The sequence below is a fragment of the Taudactylus pleione genome, unplaced genomic scaffold (assembly GCF_031769625.1).
Source record: "Taudactylus pleione unplaced genomic scaffold, aTauple2 ptg000580l, whole genome shotgun sequence".
In the NCBI taxonomy this organism is placed as follows: domain Eukaryota; kingdom Metazoa; phylum Chordata; class Amphibia; order Anura; family Myobatrachidae; genus Taudactylus; species Taudactylus pleione.
Genome location: NW_028284982.1, coordinates 1,311,948 through 1,335,725, shown reverse-complemented (window position 1 = coordinate 1,335,725; position 23,778 = coordinate 1,311,948). Strand labels below are relative to the sequence as shown.

The following is a 23,778-nucleotide window of genomic DNA, read 5'->3' as shown; positions in this document are numbered from 1 at the left end:
GGATGTTGTGCAGGCCTTAAGGACTTATGTTGACCGCACTTCTTCGTTTAGGAAGTCGGACGCTTTGTTTGTCCTCTATGGCTTCCGTAAAAAGGGTTGGCCTGCTTCAAAGCAAACTTTGGCAGCCTGGATCCGTATGGCTATTTCTGAAGCTTATCTTCATGAAGGCCTACCGGTTCTTCTTTCTCTGAAGGCTCATTCCACTAGGTCTGTGGGTCCTTCGTGGGCAGCTCGACGTGGTGCCTCTGCAATCCAGATCTGCAAGGCTGCTACGTGGTCTTCTGTCCATACCTTCGTGAGGTATTACAGGTTTGACACCTTCGCCTCTCAGGATGCTTCCTTCGTGCGGCTGATTCTCCTTTCTGCACAGGAGCGTCCCCACCCTTAAAGGATACTGCTTTGGGACATCCCCAAGGTATCCTGCGGATACCCTATGGACCCTGAAGTAGAAAATATGAGATATGGTAAGAACTTACCCTTGTTATCTCTATTTCTACGAAGTCCATAGGGTTCCACAGGACTCCCGCCCTGTCGCACCTGTGCTGCAGATGGGCTTTGCTCTGGTCACCGGTTTTCTGTCTCCCTCTGGTGGGAATGTGATTCTTGTATGTGTCCAGATCTTTTTTCTCTCTTCCTTCTCCTCCGGCCTATGGCTTGATAACTAACTGAGGTGCCTTGGCTCGGGGGCAGGGTTTAGGAGGGGGACCCTAGTGCATCCTGGGAGGCTGAAAGCTTAACTCTATGGTGCCCGATGACTGACGTCACACCTATACCCCAAGGTATCCTGTGGAACCCTATGGACTTCGTAGAAATAGAGATAACAAGGGTAAGTTCTTACCATATCTCATATTTTTAATCCATAACTTTTGTTTGGGGGGGATGGAAACGCAGATTGAAGCACCTCAGGCGTGGACAGCGATTACCCATGATCTCTGCTTATTACCAGGCCATGGTCTGGCACAGGATATTAGATTGGTACGGGGAGAAACCAGTAGATAGAGGGCCTGATATGTACATGCTTACATTTGCATTGCGATCGCAGCCTGACAGGAGGACGTCTACTTCCCCTTACTCACATCCGTATACTTGGCCAACATAGCGAAGTAATCGCTCACATCGGACCCATACGCACAGGTCAGACCTCACTCAGGAACTGCTAACTTCTGCGCACGCTATGAAACCTCAGGCGGTGTCTGGTATCGCAGGGACTAATTTTTTCACGACCGGCATTGAAATGGCTGTGAGAATATGCAAATTAATGCATACGCACGGCAATTGCAGCAGATGAAGCAGACGCCCAGCACTACATAATACCAGCCACTTCCCTTTACTTGCGTTCTCTATACCTGGCAAGACAGCGATAACATCGAGAACCATCGGACCCATACACACAATAGTGGTTATCCTGACCCTCCCGCAGACATGGCGAGACTTCCTGTGTGCAACTAGACCTCAAGGGCTTAATTATACACGCCTCTGAAACGCTGTTCAAGCGCACAGACACGCCTGTGTTTGCCAACCACCCCCCCCTCCCCCGTTACCACCCACCTTTATTATTATGGATAAAACTGCGGCTTAGGCCAGGGATTTCTCCGATAATATCCTCTTTCCTCATGGGTACTCGGGGCCTGTTTCAGACCCGCTTGCTAGGCTGCGTTCGCTTGTAGTTGTCGATGGTTCGTGCACTTCGATGGCATCGCACTGCGCAAACTAGTCCATGCGATTGGAAAGCGTTTGCTCGCTGCGCATAGACAGCTCGCTAGACTGAGTGACCGGACAAGCCATTTGTGGGTGGTAACGGGTTGGTCAATGGAAATGGGGGAGTGGTGGTGCGAATGCAGATGTGTCTGAGCGTCTCAATGCCGTTTCAGGGGCGTGCGTAATTAACATTGAGCGTCATAGTACACGTCACTTGGTTGAATTACACACTGAAGCACTCGCAGTGCTTGCGGTAGGGTATGGTCAGCCACAAGTGCTGCGATTGAATCCGATGTTACCGATGGTTGCATACACTTCCTGGAGATGACGTGCATTAGTGGGTGTCTTATTACACCCTGCAATTGCATGCCAAGACATAGTGGGCGTGCTAATGCCTTGCAGTGTGATCGCCTGCCTTTGTCGGATTTGCATATGCTGGGTGCGTGTGAACTAGGGGTGAGCGGGGTCGGTTCTACCCGGTTCCGTTCGGATTTAAAACCTGAATCTTATTCGCTATCTGCTGTCACGAGTTTTAGATAGCCAATAAGATTCGATTTTTAAATCCGAACGGAACCGAGTAGAGCCGAACCCGCTCACCCCTAGTGCGAACGCATCTAGGAGCGTGTCTGACTCGAGCCCTCAGGCCGGACAGTGTCTTGTTGGAGGCAGACATTACTAGGCTGAACATCTACTTACTGACGCAGTGTTTAGGTCCTTCTACCTCTACTCCTGAATGGGATGAATGCTTCTACCTCCAGGTTCCTCACTTTGCCTCTTTTCAGGGAGGGATTGCTAAATTTGGCAGAGATCTTCCAGCATTTGAAATCTGTGTTCACTCTTCAGATCCCACCCATACTACCTCAAATCCTTTTATAAGGCCACCTTCCTGATCTCCCATCATTCTGTGAAGTTTGGCACAGGGACCTTATACCATAGGATACTGTACACACAAATTGGGAGAAGGCCTTTCAGCTGACCTCTGCATGCGCCTCTAGCTTAGAAGTCCTGGAGACTCAATATAAACTTTTGACAAGATGGTATAGATGTCCAGTAATAGTACATAAATGTTTCCCCTCTATGCTGGAGATGTCGCAAAGATAGGGGTATCCTGATGTACATATGGTGGGACTGTCCCCTAATGTCCTCATTTTGCTCCAAAATTCTAACATTCGTATCCAAAATTCTGGGTTTCCAGGTTCCGACAGGACCGGATTTCTGGTTACTTTAGTATACAGACGCACCTATATCGTGGTATAAAAAGTCCCTCCTCAAGCATATAAACAATGCAGCTAGGGCGGGTGGACACCCGCAACCTTGGCTCTATGTGGTGGCTCCTGCGGTATGGGATAGGTGCCAACGATTGGACGGTTATCTGAATATGGAGGATGTTTTTCACACAAACTTTCAGATTTGTTCAGTTGGATGAAGTCTGTTCTCTCCTCATATAAAGCTCGGTCCTTTAGGACTTGATAGTTGAATATATTTATATAACGCACCTCGGCATCGCTTTGTTGTTCCCAATTCCCCATACTTTCCTTCTCCTTCCTTTGTCTTGTCTGCCCTCCCCCTTTATTTAGCCATGGTTTGATTTGTATTTTTTTTGTTAAGTTTTATACGAATATACCGGTAAATGCGATTTGTATTACGGCCGTCATCCGATATTTGAACGAACCAGAGAACGTAAAAATGGTTTGTTATCCTTTATATCTTACCAATGTGATACTGACGTGTAATGGTTTGTTCTCCTTTATATCTTACCAATGTGATACTGACGTGTAATGGTTTATTATCCTTTATATCTTACCAATGTGATACTGACGTGTAATGGTTCATTACCCTTTATATCTTACCAATGTGATACTGACGTGTAATGGTTTATCCTTTATATCTTACCAATGTGATACTGACGTGTAATGGTTTGTTATCCTTTATATCTTACCAATGTGATACTGACCTGTAATGGTTTATTATCCTTTATATCTTACCAATGTGATACTGACGTGTAATGGTTTATTACCCTTTATATCTTACCAATGTGATACTGACGTGTAATGGTTTTTTCTCCTTTATATCTTACCAATGTGATACTGACGTGTAATGGTTTGTTATCCTTTATATCTTACCAATGTGATACTGACGTGTAATGGTTCATTACCCTTTATATCTTACCAATGTGATACTGACGTGTAATGGTTTGTTCTCCTTTATATCTTACCAATGTGATACTGACGTGTAATGGTTTATCCTTTATATCTTACCAATGTGATACTGACGTGTAGTGGTTTATCCTTTATATCTTACCAATGTGATACTGACGTGTAATGGTTCATTACCCTTTATATCTTACCAATGTGATACTGACGTGTAATGGTTTGTTCTCCTTTATATCTTACCAATGTGATACTGACGTGTAATGGTTTATCCTTTATATCTTACCAAAGTGATACTGACGTGTAATGGTTTATTACCCTTTATATCTTACCAATGTGATACTGACGTGTAATGGTTTATCCTTTATATCTTACCAAAGTGATACTGACGTGTAATGGTTTATTACCCTTTATATCTTACCAATGTGATACTGACGTGTAATGGTTTATCCTTTATATCTTACCAAAGTGATACTGACGTGTAATGGTTTATTACCCTTTATATCTTACCAATGTGATACTGACGTGTAATGGTTTATTACCCTTTATATCTTACCAATGTGATACTGATGTGTAATGGTTTGTTCTCCTTTATATCTTACCAATGTGATACTGACGTGTAATGGTTTATCCTTTATATCTTACCAATGTGATACTGACGTGTAATGGTTTATTACCCTTTATATCTTACCAATGTGATACTGACGTGTAATGGTTTATTACCCTTTATATCTTACCAATGTGATACTGACGTGTAATGGTTTGTTCTCCTTTATATCTTACCAATGTGATACTGACGTGTAATGGTTTATCCTTTATATCTTACCAATGTGATACTGACGTGTAATGGTTTATTATCCTTTATATCTTACCAATGTGATACTGACGTGTAATGGTTTATTATCCTTTATATCTTACCAATGTGATACTGACGTGTAATGGTTTGTTCTCCTTTATATCTTACCAATGTGATACTGACGTGTAATGGTTTGTTCTCCTTTATATCTTACCAATGTGATACTGACGTGTAATGGTTTATTACCCTTTATATCTTACCAATGTGATACTGACGTGTAATGGTTTGTTCTCCTTTATATCTTACCAATGTGATACTGACGTGTAATGGTTTATTACCCTTTATATCTTACCAATGTGATACTGACGTGTAATGGTTTATTACCCTTTATATCTTACCAATGTGATACTGACGTCTAATGGTTTGTTCTCCTTTATATCTTACCAATGTGATACTGACTTGTAATGGTTTATCCTTTATATCTTACCAATGTGATACTGACGTGTAATGGTTTATCCTTTATATCTTACCAAAGTGATACTGACGTGTAATGGTTTATTACCCTTTATATCTTACCAATGTGATACTGACGTGTAATGGTTTATTACCCTTTATATCTTACCAATGTGATACTGACGTGTAATGGTTCATTACCCTTTATATCTTACCAATGTGATACTGACGTGTAATGGTTTGTTCTCCTTTATATCTTACCAATGTGATACTGACGTGTAATGGTTTATTATCCTTTATATCTTACCAATGTGATACTGACGTGTAATGGTTTATCCTTTATATCTTACCAATGTGATACTGACGTGTAATGGTTTATTATCCTTTATATCTTACCAATGTGATACTGACGTGTAATGGTTTATCCTTTATATCTTACCAATGTGATACTGACGTGTAATGGTTTATTATCCTTTATATCTTACCAATGTGATACTGACGTGTAATGGTTTATTCTCCTTTATATCTTACCAATGTGATACTGACGTGTAATGGTTTATCCTTTATATCTTACCAATGTGATACTGACGTGTAATGGTTTATCCTTTATATCTTACCAATGTGATACTGACGTGTAATGGTTTATTATCCTTTATATCTTACCAATGTGATACTGACGTGTAATGGTTTATTCTCCTTTATATCTTACCAATGTGATACTGACGTGTAATGGTTTATTCTCCTTTATATCTTACCAATGTGATACTGACGTGTAATGGTTTATTACCCTTTATATCTTACCAATGTGATACTGACGTGTAATGGTTTATTACCCTTTATATCTTACCAATGTGATACTGACGTGTAATGGTTTATTACCCTTTATATCTTACCAATGTGATACTGACGTGTAATGGTTTATCCTTTATATCTTACCAATGTGATACTGACGTGTAATGGTTTGTTATCCTTTATATCTTACCAATGTGATACTGACGTGTAATGGTTTGTTCTCCTTTATATGTTACCAATGTGATACTGACGTGTAATGGTTTATTACCCTTTATATCTTACCAATGTGATACTGACGTGTAATGGTTTATTACCCTTTATATCTTACCAATGTGATACTGACGTGTAATGGTTTATTACCCTTTATATCTTACCAATGTGATACTGACGTGTAATGGTTTATTACCCTTTATATCTTACCAATGTGATACTGACGTGTAATGGTTTATTACCCTTTATATCTTACCAATGTGATACTGACGTGTAATGGTTTATTACCCTTTATATCTTACCAATGTGATACTGACGTGTAATGGTTTATTACCCTTTATATCTTACCAATGTGATACTGACGTGTAATGGTTTATTACCCTTTATATCTTACCAATGTGATACTGACGTGTAATGGTTTATTATCCTTTATATCTGAGCAATGTGATACTGACCTGTAATGGTTTATTATCCTTTATATCTTACCAATGTGATACTGACGTGTAATGGTTTATTATCCTTTATATCTTACCAATGTGATACTGACGTGTAATGGTTTATTACCCTTTATATCTTACCAATGTGATACTGACGTGTAATGGTTTATTACCCTTTATATCTTACCAATGTGATACTGACGTGTAATGGTTTGTTCTCCTTTATATCTTACCAATGTGATACTGACGTGTAATGGTTTATCCTTTATATCTTACCAATGTGATACTGACGTGTAATGGTTTATTACCCTTTATATCTTACCAATGTGATACTGACGTGTAATGGTTTATTACCCTTTATATCTTACCAATGTGATACTGACGTGTAATGGTTTATTACCCTTTATATCTTACCAATGTGATACTGACGTGTAATGGTTTGTTCTCCTTTATATCTTACCAATGTGATACTGACGTGTAATGGTTTATCCTTTATATCTTACCAATGTGATACTGACGTGTAATGGTTTGTTCTCCTTTATATCTTACCAATGTGATACTGACGTGTAATGGTTTATTACCCTTTATATCTTACCAATGTGATACTGACGTGTAATGGTTTATTACCCTTAATATCTTACCAATGTGATACTGACGTGTAATGGTTTATTATCCTTTATATCTTACCAATGTGATACTGACCTGTAATGGTTTATTATCCTTTATATCTTACCAATGTGATACTGACGTGTAATGGTTTATTATCCTTTATATCTTACCAATGTGATACTGACCTGTAATGGTTTATTATCCTTTATATCTTACCAATGTGATACTGACGTGTAATGGTTTATCCTTTATATCTTACCAATGTGATACTGACGTGTAATGGTTTGTTCTCCTTTATATCTTACCAATGTGATACTGACGTGTAATGGTTTATTACCCTTTATATCTTACCAATGTGATACTGACGTGTAATGGTTTATTACCCTTTATATCTTACCAATGTGATACTGACCTGTAATGGTTTATTATCCTTTATATCTTACCAATGTGATACTGACGTGTAATGGTTTTTTCTCCTTTATATCTTACCAATGTGATACTGACGTGTAATGGTTTATTATCCTTTATATCTTACCAATGTGATACTGACCTGTAATGGTTTATTATCCTTTATATCTTACCAATGTGATACTGACCTGTAATGGTTTATTATCCTTTATATCTTACCAATGTGATACTGACGTGTAATGGTTTATTATCCTTTATATCTTACCAATGTGATACTGACGTGTAATGGTTTATTATCCTTTATATCTTACCAATGTGATACTGACCTGTAATGGTTTATTATCCTTTATATCTTACCAATGTGATACTGACGTGTAATGGTTTATTATCCTTTATATCTTACCAATGTGATACTGACGTGTAATGGTTTATTATCCTTTATATCTTACCAATGTGATACTGACGTGTAATGGTTTTGTATATGTTTTGAGACTTTTCAAACCTACAAATAAATAAAACATAAAATTGCGCTGCTGTGCAGAGCATCTCTGAGCGTGAGCGACGTCCTGCAGCGTCTGCAGCCAGTGACCAGCGCATCTTCCCCCGGTGATTCCCTAACTAGCCCAGGTGAACCTCTCTCTCCCAGGGGATGTGTCCGGACAGGTATTGGGGTTCACACCACCTTCTGATATTCTTTTTCTTTTCTTCTTCAAAGTGTACATAAAACAAACCGGTATACAAAGTGAGCTGTGCACAGCCGGCGGACAAGACTTTCATCATGGGGGAACGCAGGCTACCACTACGTTTGAACGCTGTTACAGGGGCGTGCATAAATTATCCACTGATGTTATACGCAGCTGTGTATTCACTGCATGTGACTAGGTCAGCAAGGTCGGGGCTTGTGCAAGTGAGCGTGACGCTGCGAAGGTTTCGCAGACTTGCAAAGTATTAAAGATGTGTGTAAGGTAAAGTGGGCGTCCTTATGTTTGGCTGCAGTGTCATAGCGATCGCAATCATTAGCATATTTTTGCAGTGAGACAGCGTGCGTAATCACAATACCGATCCGTAATTAATCAGGCCCACGGGCACTGCGACAACAAGGGCTCATGGGGTGACTATAGAAATGATGGACTGATCACACTGTTCTGGCTTAGTTATATTTATTAGTCATTTCCAGTGTCAATGTCCATGCAACCAGGAGATGCGTCTTATAGACTGAGAGGTATGGGTACAGACAGGGCAACAGGGAGGTATGGGTACAGACAGGGCAACAGGGAGGTATGGGTACAGACAGGGCAACAGGGAGGTATGGGTACAGACAGGGCAACAGGGAGGTATGGGTACAGACAGGGCAACAGGGAGGTATGGTTACAGACAGGGCAACAGGGAGGTATGGGTACAGACAGGGCAACAGGGAGGTATGGGTACAGACAGGGCAACAGGGAGGTATGGGTACACCTAGAGCAACAGAAGCTGAACAGGAACCTTACTACACATTCTTTTGAGGTTCCGAGCCAGGAGGTGGCTTGCTAGTCATACAATTGGCCGTATTGAATTTGATGATGTCATTTTCGCCTATTTGAATTATCCCCGTGTTCAATAAAAAAAAAAAAAAAATTAATAAAAAAAAGTTTCAAAATAATCAGGACACCCCAAAAAAATTAAGTTTTAATTTTGGGGGTTAAAAAAAAAAAAAAAACAGCAACAAAGTGCCAAACTATCTAAATTAAATCAGGTCGGGTTCCCATGTATGCGGCAGGTGTTTTCTTCATTGCAGGGACAAGCGACAGGTGCAGAATTTTAAAAATAACTTTAGGGACTTAAAAAAAATGCTTACCCCTATTTTCATGTACCCCAAATTTGATCTGAATAGTTATTTTCCCCCCCCCAAAAAAATCTTAAGTGCTATTCTCCACCACTTCTTCATAGCCGCAAAAATGCACCTGCTGCAGCTATTACAAACCCCGACTTCCTTCAGCAGGCAAAAATGGGGGTACCCATATTGATCCCCCATGTCTGGACATCTTTAGGGGGGTCCCAGGCATATTTGCTGAAAATTCCCGCTTTTTTTCGTCGATGGTGCGAAAAGTCATTTTAAAAAAACAGGGATAATTTTTCAATTACCTTTAGCAGGTGAAAAAAAAAAGTGCTGAGTTGGGGTTTAAGGGTGCAGGCTCAAAAAAAATAGCCTGCACCCTTGGGAATACCCCCTTAAAACGAAAAGTGCTAAAAAAAGTTAAAAAAAAAAGAAATCTGGACACCGATGGGGTGAAAAAAACAAAACTAAAAACCACTTTTAAAATAGACAAATGAAATCCACAGGGGTTCCCTTATATGCGGCAGGTGTTTTCTTCATTGCGCAGAGTAGCGGCAGGTGCGTTTTTGCAGAATTGAAGAAAAAATTTCATGTACCCCAAATTTGATGGGACCACTTTTAAAAAAAAAAGCTTAAGTGCTCTTCTTCAATGTCGGGAAAAAACACCTGCCGCGACTATTTAAAAATGCAGAACACATTCTGCAGGGGTTACCCAGACTGAACGCCCATGTCTGGACATTTTTAGGGGGGTCCCTAGTATAATTCCAGAAAATTTCCGGGTTTTTTCGACGATCCAAATTGGCCGGCTCCCATTTTCGCTACTTTTAAATTGAATACGGGGATAAAGCGGGCACGCGCCCGATACTTTATCCCCAGAAAATCAGCGATGTGAAGCGAAAAGTTCAGCACGGACTTTTCGCTCCCAAATTGAATACGGCTCAATGTGTTTAAGTAGAGGGCCCAGACGAGAGCCTAGATGTGGGATGCGCAGAATAGTAATTGTACAAATCAATTCCTAGGCTCATCACAGGTGCATGTTAATGAGGGGCAAATCCAGAACATACAATAAATACATTCCCCCAGCGGACTGCAATAGGCCAACAAAAGTGACTTGCGTCCTACACGATGATGATGATGCAGAGAGCTCCGTTACATACATTTGCAAACCGGGTAAGCGGCCAGTGAAAGCTAGGCGTCTCTGCTCTGGGGGTCCTGCGCTATATGATAATAGCAGCACTTTGGGTCATATGTTTATCTATTTCTAAATTGTGAGCTAACTTACCTATTTACTGATATAATGTACTGTATGACATTACACATATAATAAACCTATAGAGTATAGTTCTTTGTATGGTTCTATCACAGGAAATGTTTGTTAGTAACAGAAAGTGCTGTGGCACATCACAGGAAGTGATGATGTAAGGATAATGTCATTAATAGATAAAGCTCAGTGATGACATCACAGGAAGTGATAGTGTAAGCAGCAGTGTCATTAATAGATAAAGCTCAGTGTTGGATGACATCACAGGAAGTGATGATGTAAGGAGCAGTGTAATAGATAAAGCTCAGTGTTGGATGACATCACAGGAAGTGATGGTGTAAGCAGCAGTGTCAGTGATAGGTAAAGCGCAGTGTTGGATGACATCACAGGAAGTGATGATGTAAGGAGCAGTGTAATAGATAAAGCTCAGTGTTGGATGACATCACAGGAAGTGATGGTGTAAGCAGCAGTGTCAGTGATAGGTAAAGCGCAGTGTTGGATGACATCACAGGAAGTGATGATGTAAGGAGCAGTGTCATTAATAGATAAAGCTCAGTGATGACATCACAGGAAGTGATAGTGTAAGCAGCAGTGTCATTAATAGATAAAGCTCAGTGTTGGATGACATCACAGGAAGTGATGGTGTAAGGAGCAGTGTCAGTGATAGGTAAAGCGCAGTGTTGGATGACATCACAGGAAGTGATGATGTAAGCAGCAGAGTCCATAATAGATAAAGCTCAGTGTTTGATGACATCACAGGAAGTGATGATGTAAGCAGCAGTGTCCATAATAGATACAGCTCAGTGTTTGATTACATCACAGGAAGTGATGATGTAAGCAGCAGTGTCAGTAATAGATAAAGCTCAGTGTTTGATGACATCACAGGAAGTGATGATGTAAGCAGCAGTGTCCATAATAGATAAAGCTCAGTGTTTGATGACATCACAGGAAGTGATGATGTAAGCAGCAGTGTCCATAATAGATAAAGCTCAGTGTTTGATGACATCACAGGAAGTGATGATGTAAGCAGCAGTGTCCATAATAGATACAGCTCAGTGTTTGATTACATCACAGGAAGTGATTATGTAAGCAGCAGTGTCCATAATAGATACAGCTCAGTGTTTGATTACATCACAGGAAGTGATTATGTAAGCAGCAGTGTCAGTGATAGATAAAGCTCAGTGTTGGATGACATCACAGGAAGTGATGGTGTAAGCAGCAGTGTCAGTGATGGATAAAGCTCAGTGTTGGATGACATCACAGGAAGTGATGATGTAAGGAGCAGTGTCAGTAGCAGATAAAACTCAGTTTTGTGCCACAGCATTGGTCATTCCAGGTGAAATTCTTATCTGGTGACATAAGGGTGCACATATTGGTCAGGGGGTCACTGGGCTCGCCCTCTCCCCAGTTCCTGTAGTCTGCAGGCGCTCTGTCTGTCCAGTACAGGTGCCCCCATACTCTGTGCCGGCGGAGCCCAATCCACATCCCTGTTGCCAGTCCATTGATGTTCTTGATGGTGGAGGCCACCAGTTCCTGGGTTCTGCTGTCCGGGACACTGATTAAATCTTTGTAGTAATGACGGCAGTAGCGCAGAGCATCCCACCAGCTGAGTGGTGTCATCATCACATAGATATCGGATGAGTTATCTGTAGTGGAAGTAGAGATATACATTGTTCAGCGTATTACAGAGAACAGGAGCGACATCAGACAGAGCTACTATAAACATGTCCATCACCAGTGACTTCTGTGGTGTCTTACATTTGCCTGATAGTGTAATGTAGCCCGTGAGGATCTGTACACAATGACACGATATAATGACGTCTATTACAGCGCAGCGGATAACAGGAAGGCGACTCTCTGATACTTCTGATTGGTGCGTTCATAAAGACTCACAGATTACAGGGATTGGCTATCAGTCTTCTTTCTTCTGATTGGTGGCAAGCCCTGTGATATCACTTCAAACTTCTTGATACTTTACTTGTGGTTTGCTATCCACCTCACCAATTGTTAGTCACTGACTACTAGTCATGAGACATGTTTCTGTGGACACTGCCGAGGTCCTGAGCAGAATACAGAGAAAAGTAAGTGCACTGGTTCCACCTGAAAGTGGTAATGAGAAGTAGTGGTATATTGAAGAAATAACTTATTCAACATTCATATATGGGATGTAAGTGTAAAATAAGTAGGTTATTAAGTGGCCAGTGTTGGTGCTCCCATAGAAGAGTAGGAACAGATTGCCGGTCTGGGAGAAGAAAACTCTATTTCTGAAGCACTCTTAATAAACTATAAAATGTAATGTAATTAAATTGGAACCACAAGACAAATACCAAAAAACACAAACCACACACATTTAGGAGTACCATATATGTCAGATGCAGTAATGCTATATAGACAGAGCTCCTTAGAATTAATGCTCAGAGCACTGTGTGTAAGGATAGAGACACTCTACCCGTATCTGGCTATAGCACTAAGAAGCCTTTATTGTCAAAATGTCAGTGCATACATAATAAGGAGACTTAAGTCTTTCCTGTTAAGTCCTTTTCTTCGAACGCCATAGGGTACACATGGACCATGCTGGGGTATAGGCGACAGGTGTAGTCTGGGCACCAACCAGTTAATTTCTTCAGAGAGGTGCAGCCCAGGCTCCTCCTCCCCTATATCCCAGCCCAGGCTCCTCCTCTACACCCCAGCCCAGGCAGGCCAGTCAAGTAAGCAAGCCGAAGGCAGGAGCAGGAAGGAGAAGGAAGACCAGCACACACACAGACAAAAACACCCGACGAGACAGAGAAACCAGAAAACGAGAAACCCCGCCACACAGGTGCGTCAGGGTGGGTGCCCTGTGTCCCCTATGGAGTTCGGAGAAAAGGACTTAACAGGTAAGACATAAGTCTCCTTTTCTTCTTCACTAGTCCATAGGGGACACACTGAGTATGCTGGAACGTCCCAAAGCAATCACCCTAAGTGAGGGGATGCTCCTGAGCTGCACTGAGTACCCGTCACCCAAGGCCACATCCGCGGAGGCGAAGGTATCAAATGCATAAAATGGATAAACGTGTGAGCAGAAGAACACGTGGCCACCTTACAAAGCTGCTCTGCAGAGGCACCACAACGAGCTGCCCAAGAGGAACCAACCGATCTCGTGGAATGAGCAGTCACTACAGCGGAAGGCTAGATGGAGCCACCTGGCTAAGGTCTGCTTCGTAGCCGGTCAACCACTCCTGTGGAAACCATAGAGTATGAAAAGGGAAACAGACTTGCGGATATCCCTGGTACGATCGACATAGATGCAGAGGGCCCTTACAACATCCAAAGAGGCCTCATCCGCCGAAGACTGAAGGGCCAGGACCACAATCTCCTGATTGAGGTAGAATCAGAAAAACACTTTCGGAAGATAACCTAGTCGAGTCCGAAGAATGGCCTGGTCAGAGGAGTGTAAGACCGAAAAAGGAGAGCGACACGACAGTGCATTCAAGTCTGACACTATCCAAGATGAAGCAATAGCCAGGAGAAAAATTAGTTTTCCACGTGAGCCAACGAAGGTCCACCGAATTAAAGGCTCGAAGGGAGGCGTCTGAAGAGCCCAAAGCACCAAGGACAAGTCCCAAGGAGCCTCCGGCGGAACCAAAACGGAGGCTGCAGATGGAGAACACCCTGAAAGAAAGTACAAACATCCGGCATCAAAGCAATCTGTCTCTGAAAGAGGACCGACAGACGAAGACCCAAACCCAGGCCGGACTGTAGAAACGAGAGAACTCAGGAAAGTCGGAATGATCTGGGGTTAAAATTTCTGGAAGAACACCAGCTTGCCAAATCCGATCATAAACTTTGGGAGAAGGTTTGCGCGATTTTGACATGGTGCAAAAAACCTTTAGCTTCTAAGACTGATGTCTCAAGAGCCACCCTGTCAAAGCGAGGAGAGTCAGATCCGGGTGGAAGCACGGGCCCTGAGACAGAAGATCCAGTCATGGAGGAAGACGCAGTGGGACATCAATGGAGAGGCTGAGAATATCTGCGTACTAAGTCCTCCGCGGACAAGCTACCAGAATAACGGTGCCGCCTTCCACCTTGGACTTGCAGAGAACCCTCGATAGAAATGAGATCAGAGGGACTATGTACATGAGATCGAAAGCCCACTGAGCCACCAAGGCATCCACTAGAGGAGCCTCCGAATCTCTGCTGCGAGATCCGTATTTTGATAACTGTTGGTTGAACCAAGACGCTATCAGATCGACTTCCGGCAGGCCTCTGATGAAAGACTTCCGGATGTAGGGCCTACTCGACGGAGTGGACATCCTGACGACTTAGAAAGTCTGCTTCCCAATTGTGGACTCCCGGAATGAAAACTGCCGACAAAGCTGGAACATGATGCTCTGCCCAACGGAGTAGGCAACTGACCTCTTTCATGGCGCCATGACTGCGGGTGCTGCCCTGATGGTTTATGTACATGACGGCAGTCGCATTGTCTGTTTGTACTTGGACTGGGCGATGCTGAAGGAATTGCTGAGCCTGACAGAGAGCTCTGAAGACAACTTAACGTTCCAGGACATTGATCAGGAGACGGCTCTCCTGAGTCATCTATCGACCCTGGAAGGACTGCTCACAGCTCCCCAACCGCGGAGACTGGCATCTGTGGTGAGAAGGACCCAGTCCAAAATCCAAAAAGGGCGACCCTTGTCCAAGTGAGAGCTCTGGAGCCACCACGCAAGGGAGAGACGAACCTCCTGAGACAGGACTATTGTCTGCAGCTTGATCTAGAGATGGGATCTGTTCCAATGAGTCAGAATCTACACCTGGAGAGGCCGGGAGTGAAACGGCATACTCCACCATGTCAAAGGTGGAGACCAGAGAGCCAAAGATCTGCAGGCAGGTGTGAACTGACACCGGATGAGGAAGTAATAACCCTCGAATTCTGTCTTGCAGATCCCGTAGCTTGTCCACTGGGAGAAACACCCTTTGAACCCGTGAGTCCAACAGGGCCCCCAAGTGGAGCATCTCCTGGGTCAGAGTCAGAGAGGACTTCTACCAATTGATGACCCACCCGTGCAATTATAGAAGATCTATTGTAAGGCGAAGGTGCTCCCTGAGCATACCTGGAGATCTGGCTAGGATAAGAAGATCATCCAGATAAGGGAGAATTCTGATACACTTGCGCCGCAAGTGAGCTGCCATAACCGCCATGATCTTCGTGAAAACATGAGGAGCTGTGGACAGACCAAAGGGCAGGGCCCGAAACTGGTAGTGCACCTCCTTGACTGCAAACCGGAGGAAACACTGGTGAATGAGTTGGATAGGCACATGTAAATAAGCATCCTGGATATCCAAGGAGGCATGAAATGCCCTGGTTCGAAGGCCAAAATGATGGAGCGCAAAGACTCCATATGGAATTTGGGGACCTGCAAATACTTGTTGAGAATTGGGCAGAAGGAGCCGTTCGGCTTTTCAACCAGGAAGAGATAGGCGTAGAAGCCAGTGCTCCTCTGATCCTGAGGGACAGGAGCTATTACCCTGGAGGCTAGTAGAGATCGAATTGACTCCCGCAGCGATGTAGCCTTTCCCGGATTTCCTGGAAGTCCTGTGTTAAAAAACTGTGCCAGAGGAAGCCTCCTGAACGTCAGAGCGTAGCCCTGCGAGACTATGCCACGAACCCAGGCGTCTGACGTGTTTGTAATCCAGACATCGGAGAGAAGCAGAAGCCAGCCTACCAGACTAGGGACCCCCAGGCACAGGCCCGTCCCGTCAATCGGTAGGCTTGTTAGTTGATTTGAAGAAAAAATAAATAAAATATTACACATACACAGAGCAAGTTCAGGTTACCCACTTACTAAGACTGAGTGCTTATGGACTTTGGGGAAAATCCAACATACATTGGTGAATATCGCTGCCTAACACATTGGAGGAGGTCCTTAATTCAGTAAGCCATAATTGGAATGCTAGAGGTGGATGTTTTATATACATTGGAACTTTTTACCTTGCATGTTTTTATCCTTTGCACAATACCCATTTGGCTTTAAATTGATAGCTAATACCGTCTATATGAGATAATTTTTTCAGCCAGCGCTGGTTTTTTGCTTTATTTTGTCAGCTGGTTTGGCTGCTGGGCGTCTGGTAGGCCAGGACTGCTTGCTTCTGGGCTTGGAGGTCTTAGCAGAAGAATTCTGGGACTTTGAAAAGAACTGCCCCTTTTGCCTTTCCTTTGTGGGCGAAAGGAGGAAGCACAAGGTCTAGCTGCTGTTGTCGAAGGTAGATACGCTGTCTTGGAAGCCACTATTTCTGGCCCAAATAGAATGTCAGCGGAATAAGGAAGGGCCTTCTTAGAGTCAGCACATCAAGAGTGCAGCCAGAGGGCCCTTCTGGCCGACACAGAAGAAGCTGACACCTTGGAAGTTAACATGCAATTGTCAATAGCCTCTTCATCTATATAGGAAGCAGTCTGCATGATATGTGCCATCAGAGGTAATAGTTGGTGGTCATGGGCCCCTGACGAAAGGCCCTCCTCCAGGGCATCTACCCAAGCGCCTTGGCCACCCACGCAGATGCCATGGCCAGACATGCAATAGCACCTACAAGAGAATAAAATCCCTTAAGGAAATTTTCCAGCTTCCTGTCCATCGGATCCTTGAGGGAGGCCGTATTGGAAATAGGAAGGGTAGAACTCTTGATGAGACGAGCAAAGTGTGCATCCACAGGAGGAGGACACTCCCATTTGCCACAATTCTTGGCAGGGAGCGGGTAAAAGGACGCCATGCGCTTGGAAACCTGAAACTGCCTGTTACTAGTGGAGGCTTGGAGCACTCCTATTTCCTCAAGATATTCAGATTTAGGAAACTCCACTGAGATCTTCTTCTGACACTTGAAAAGTCCTTGGTCTAGGAGCTGGTTCCTCGCCCTCAAAAGAAAGGACCGATCTGACTGCCCTTACTAAGGCAACAACATCTACTTGAAGGGGCGGCTCCTCTTCAACAGACAAGTTCTCATTCTTAGAGGCATTGGAAAAATCCTCCTCCTGGTCCGAGGAGAGCTCCGAATCAGAAAAGTCAACTGTCTGGGGGACATATTTCTCACGCCTGGACGGTCTGCTGAAAGGAGGCAGAGACCGGAGCTAAACCCTGCACTGACTGTGAGAAGGTGCTCATCCATGGGGGTTCCTGCGCAGGCAGCTGCAATTGAGGCTGCATAATAGGGGCGGACCCCCAAAGTGGGAAGGACAGGAGCTGTAAGGCGATCCACCAACTGCGACAAGTTGGTGGCCCTCGTCGTGTCCTGGTTGGAAGCAGTAGAAGGGATGTTTCGCTGTGTCTCTCAGTAACACCAGATTGGTTTCTATGGGCAACATCTCCACTTCTATAAACCCGCACTTTAGTTTTAAGAGACTTGGGGGTATATTTACTAATGTGATCTACAGATGTGTCCTCGTACACTATTGCTGTAGTTGCGCCAAACAGCGGTTCTCGGTGCCAGGTCCTGTCTGAGTTGACTTGTGCCGAGTGTTTTTTTTTTAGCATCTCTTTCACCTGAAATGGCGTCTTCTTCGCAAATGGATGGGACTGCACTGATTCATTTGATATGCGACACTTGTATATCTGTGTGAGTCCGAAGCTGTATATGCGGGCGCTCAGCTGGTTCACACTGCTTAAAGCAGAATCTATAGCCATGGCGCAGCATTCATTGCAATAAACCCTACTACATCTGTATAATTTTGCTATATCATGCTGCTCAGGAAATCTTAGTAGTCTGAGAGAAGAAAAGTTCATTTCTGGGGCTCTCTTAATACAGTTTAAAACTTTAACTTTTCATTAAATTGGACTCAAGACAAATAGCACAAAACATAAACATACATAAGGTATTAATGAGTACCATATATGTCAAATGCAAAAACGGTATATAGACAATACTCCTGCGGATGCACGGGAGGTCAGAATTAATGAGACGCACATCAGACCTGCTTATTTGGTGTCTAAGACCAGGACACATTGCAATTCTGTTTATTTGCCTCACCAGTATTATTTACATATTATATTCAACCTATATATTTTCATTACTATGTTTTTTTTCTTTCATTACAGCATATAATGGTCCTACAGTAATATGCAGTACAATAGCATATGCGTATAATTAGCCTTCAGTATTTCATCTGTAATCTCAATAACCCTCAAAGTGACTTTCCTGGAAGCACAGCAGGGTTAGCAGCAGATGCAGACACTTTATACACATACCTGTACCTGTGTGCTATAGGGCTCTCATTAACTGTTCACCCTCAACAGACAAATGGCAAAATTTACTAAGCGGCGGTTTGACGGCGGGTTCTATTCTGTACTAAACCCCAGGGGTTTGGCAGTGGTTTTGCTATCTGCAGATTTACTAAGGCCAAAACCACAGTCAAAACACATTTTAGAATAGAACAGAACAGGGCTGTCATTTACAAACTGCTGCAAAATCGCCACCAAACTCCCGGGGTTTAGGGCAGAATACAACCGCCGTCAAACCGCCGGGGTTTAGGGCAGAATAGAACCGCCGTCAAACCGCCGGGGTTTAGAAACCCTCCGCTTAGTAAATTTTGCCTAAACAGTTAAAAGCAGAAACCTGGCACTCTGTATATTCTCCACCGTTACCGTTACTATACTCTTTTACATACACATTGAGCTTCTTATGATTATTAATGTGGTAATATAAACTTCTTCACTGGTCCATAGGGGACAGAGGGACTACGCTGGGGCATAGGCTGGCAGGCAGAGTCTGGGCACAGTGCAGCCCTCTCCTACACCCCTGACAGACCGTGGTAAGTTGGTGCCGCGGGAGCGTGCGCCTATAACAGCGACGCTGCTGCTAATGCCGCCTCTTATTCTTCAGTTTTTGTTTTTTTTACTACTTTGAGCAGGCTGCGCCGGGCATCCTATAGGACGCCTGCGCTGCCGCTCCACCAACCCCCGACGTCGGTGGCCGCGGTGCCAGCGAGTGGGTCGGTGACCATGGCCAGGTCCTCACAGCACAGAAGCACCGAGCCGCAGTTAGATGCCGCGGGCAGTGATGAGGTAAGACATCAGGAGTGGCTGTCACCGCCAGTGTGGATACCACCGGCGGTGCTGACAAGCGGGGCAGTCAGGTCGCCCGCACACCCACTAGATTACCAGGGCACTTAGGCAGCAGGGGGTCTGCAGCACTGGCAACATCACTGAAGTATAGTGGCCGCCAGCGGGACACTATAGGCGGCCATTGCCTGGGACGATATCTGTCAGTAGACTCTCCCCGTTAGCCCCTCCCCCGGCCATTAGTGTGTTCCCTCACGGAGGCTTCCCGCCATCAGGTTACTCCTCCTCCTCCTTCAGGCAGACGCTGAGCAGCCAGCTACAGTAGTCTCCAGAGAGGCTCCTGTCTCCCTGTATACCTCCCCTCAGGTCAGGTTATACAGTCTGTATCAGAGAGGCTCCTGTCTCCCTGTATACCTCCCCTCAGGTCAGGTTATACAGTGTGTATCAGAGAGGCTGGCTCCTGTCTCCCTGTATACCTCCCCTCAGGTCAGGTTATACAGTCTGTATCAGAGAGGCTCCCGTCTCCCTGTATACCTCCCCTCAGGTCAGGTTATACAGTCTGTATCAGAGAGGCTCCTGTCTCCCTGTATACCTCCCCTCAGGTCAGGTTATACAGTCTGTATCAGAGAGGCTCCTGTCTCCCTGTATACCTCCCCTCTGGTCAGGTTATATAGTCTGTATCAGAGAGGCTGGCTCCCGTCTCCCTGTATACCTCCCCTCAGGTCAGGTTATACAGTCTGTATCAGAGAGGCTCCTGTCTCCCTGTATACCTCCCCTCAGGTCAGGTTATACAGTCTGTATCAGAGAGGCTCCTGTCTCCCTGTATACCTCCCCTCAGGTCAGGTTATACAGTCTGTATCAGAGAGGCTCCTGTCTCCCTGTATACCTCCCCTCAGGTCAGGTTATACAGTCTGTATCAGAGAGGCTCCTGTCTCCCTGTATACCTCCCCTCAGGTCAGGTTATACAGTCTGTATCAGAGAGGCTCCTGTCTCCCTGTATACCTCCCCTCAGGTCAGGTTATACAGTCTGTATCAGAGAGGCTCCCGTCTCCCTGTATACCTCCCCTCAGGTCAGGTTATACAGTCTGTATCAGAGAGGCTCCTGTCTCCCTGTATACCTCCCCTCAGGTCAGGTTATACAGTCTGTATCAGAGAGGCTCCTGTCTCCCTGTATACCTCCCCTCTGGTCAGGTTATATAGTCTGTATCAGAGAGGCTGGCTCCCGTCTCCCTGTATACCTCCCCTCAGGTCAGGTTATATAGTCTGTATCAGAGAGGCTCCTGTCTCCCTGTATATCTCCCTCTCCCTGTATACCTCCCCTCAGGTCAGGTTATACAGTCTGTATCAGAGAGGCTCCTGTCTCCCTGTATACCTCCCCTCCCCTCAGGTCAGGTTATACAGTGTGTATCAGAGAGGCTCCTGTCTCCCTGTATATCTCCCCTCAGGTCAGGTTATACAGTCTGTATCAGAGAGGCTCCTGTCTCCCTGTATACCTCCCCTCAGGTCAGGTTATACAGTCTGTATCAGAGAGGCTCCTGTCTCCCTGTATATCTCCCCTCAGGTCAGGTTATACAGTCTGTATCAGAGAGGCTGGCTCCCGTCTCCCTGTATACCTCCCCTCAGGTCAGGTTATACAGTCTGTATCAGAGAGGCTCCTGTCTCCCTGTATACCTCCCCTCAGGTCAGGTTATACAGTCTGTATCAGAGAGGCTCCTGTCTCCCTGTATACCTCCCCTCAGGTCAGGTTATACAGTCTGTATCAGAGAGGCTCCTGTCTCCCTGTATACCTCCCCTCAGGTCAGGTTATACAGTCTGTATCAGAGAGGCTCCTGTCTCCCTGTATACCTCCCCTCAGGTCAGGTTATACAGTCTGTATCAGAGAGGCTCCTGTCTCCCTGTATACCTCCCCTCCCCTCAGGTCAGGTTATACAGTGTGTATCAGAGAGGCTCCTGTCTCCCTGTATATCTCCCCTCAGGTCAGGTTATACAGTCTGTATCAGAGAGGCTCCTGTCTCCCTGTATACCTCCCCTCAGGTCAGGTTATACAGTCTGTATCAGAGAGGCTCCTGTCTCCCTGTATATCTCCCCTCAGGTCAGGTTATACAGTCTGTATCAGAGAGGCTGGCTCCCATCTCCCTGTATACCTCCCCTCAGGTCAGGTTATACAGTCTGTATCAGAGAGGCTCCTGTCTCCCTGTATACCTCCCCTCAGGTCAGGTTATACAGTCTGTATCAGAGAGGCTCCTGTCTCCCTGTATACCTCCCCTCAGGTCAGGTTATACAGTCTGTATCAGAGAGGCTCCTGTCTCCCTGTATACCTCCCCTCAGGTCAGGTTATACAGTCTGTATCAGAGAGGCTCCTGTCTCCCTGTATATCTCCCCTCAGGTCAGGTTATATACAGTCTGTATCAGAGAGGCTCCTGTCTCCCTGTATACCTCCCCTCAGGTCAGGTTATACAGTCTGTATCAGAGAGGCTCCCGTCTCCCTGTATACCTCCCCTCAGGTCAGGTTATACAGTCTGTATCAGAGAGGCTCCTGTCTCCCTGTATACCTCCCCTCAGGTCAGGTTATACAGTCTGTATCAGAGAGGCTCCTGTCTCCCTGTATACCTCCCCTCTGGTCAGGTTATATAGTCTGTATCAGAGAGGCTGGCTCCCGTCTCCCTGTATACCTCCCCTCAGGTCAGGTTATACAGTCTGTATCAGAGAGGCTCCTGTCTCCCTGTATACCTCCCCTCAGGTCAGGTTATACAGTCTGTATCAGAGAGGCTCCTGTCTCCCTGTATACCTCCCCTCAGGTCAGGTTATACGGTCTGTATCAGAGAGGCTCCTGTCTCCCTGTATACCTCCCCTCAGGTCAGGTTATACAGTCTGTATCAGAGAGGCTCCTGTCTCCCTGTATACCTCCCCTCAGGTCAGGTTATACAGTCTGTATCAGAGAGGCTCCCGTCTCCCTGTATACCTCCCCTCAGGTCAGGTTATACAGTCTGTATCAGAGAGGCTCCTGTCTCCCTGTATACCTCCCCTCTGGTCAGGTTATATAGTCTGTATCAGAGAGGCTGGCTCCCGTCTCCCTGTATACCTCCCCTCAGGTCAGGTTATATAGTCTGTATCAGAGAGGCTCCTGTCTCCCTGTATATCTCCCCTCAGGTCAGGTTATACAGTCTGTATCAGAGAGGCTCCTGTCTCCCTGTATACCTCCCCTCAGGTCAGGTTATACAGTCTGTATCAGAGAGGCTCCTGTCTCCCTGTATACCTCCCCTCAGGTCAGGTTATACAGTCTGTATCAGAGAGGCTCCTGTCTCCCTGTATACCTCCCCTCAGGTCAGGTTATACAGTCTGTATCAGAGAGGCTCCTGTCTCCCTGTATACCTCCCCTCAGGTCAGGTTATACAGTCTGTATCAGAGAGGCTCCTGTCTCCCTGTATACCTCCCCTCCCCTCAGGTCAGGTTATACAGTGTGTATCAGAGAGGCTCCTGTCTCCCTGTATATCTCCCCTCAGGTCAGGTTATACAGTCTGTATCAGAGAGGCTCCTGTCTCCCTGTATACCTCCCCTCAGGTCAGGTTATACAGTCTGTATCAGAGAGGCTCCTGTCTCCCTGTATATCTCCCCTCAGGTCAGGTTATACAGTCTGTATCAGAGAGGCTGGCTCCCATCTCCCTGTATACCTCCCCTCAGGTCAGGTTATACAGTCTGTATCAGAGAGGCTCCTGTCTCCCTGTATACCTCCCCTCAGGTCAGGTTATACAGTCTGTATCAGAGAGGCTCCTGTCTCCCTGTATACCTCCCCTCAGGTCAGGTTATACAGTCTGTATCAGAGAGGCTCCTGTCTCCCTGTATATCTCCCCTCAGGTCAGGTTATACAGTCTGTATCAGAGAGGCTCCTGTCTCCCTGTATACCTCCCCTCAGGTCAGGTTATACAGTCTGTATCAGAGAGGCTCCCGTCTCCCTGTATACCTCCCCTCAGGTCAGGTTATACAGTCTGTATCAGAGAGGCTCCTGTCTCCCTGTATACCTCCCCTCAGGTCAGGTTATACAGTCTGTATCAGAGAGGCTCCCGTCTCCCTGTATACCTCCCCTCAGGTCAGGTTATACAGTCTGTATCAGAGAGGCTCCTG

General features: G+C 45.1%; 1 protein-coding gene across 1 annotated transcript in view; it reads right to left on the bottom strand.

Annotated features, from left to right (window-relative positions):
• Positions 1 to 11,917: 11,917 nt before the first annotated feature.
• The window catches only part of LOC148481411 (peptidylaminoacyl-L/D-isomerase-like), a 309,908-nt gene continuing 298,047 nt past the window's right edge, over positions 11,918 to 23,778 (bottom strand). Inside the window, exon 4 of the mRNA XM_088453527.1 lies at positions 11,918 to 12,276. Coding sequence (XP_088309653.1) covers positions 11,918 to 12,276 — 359 coding nt within the window. The remainder of the gene's footprint in view (positions 12,277 to 23,778) is intronic.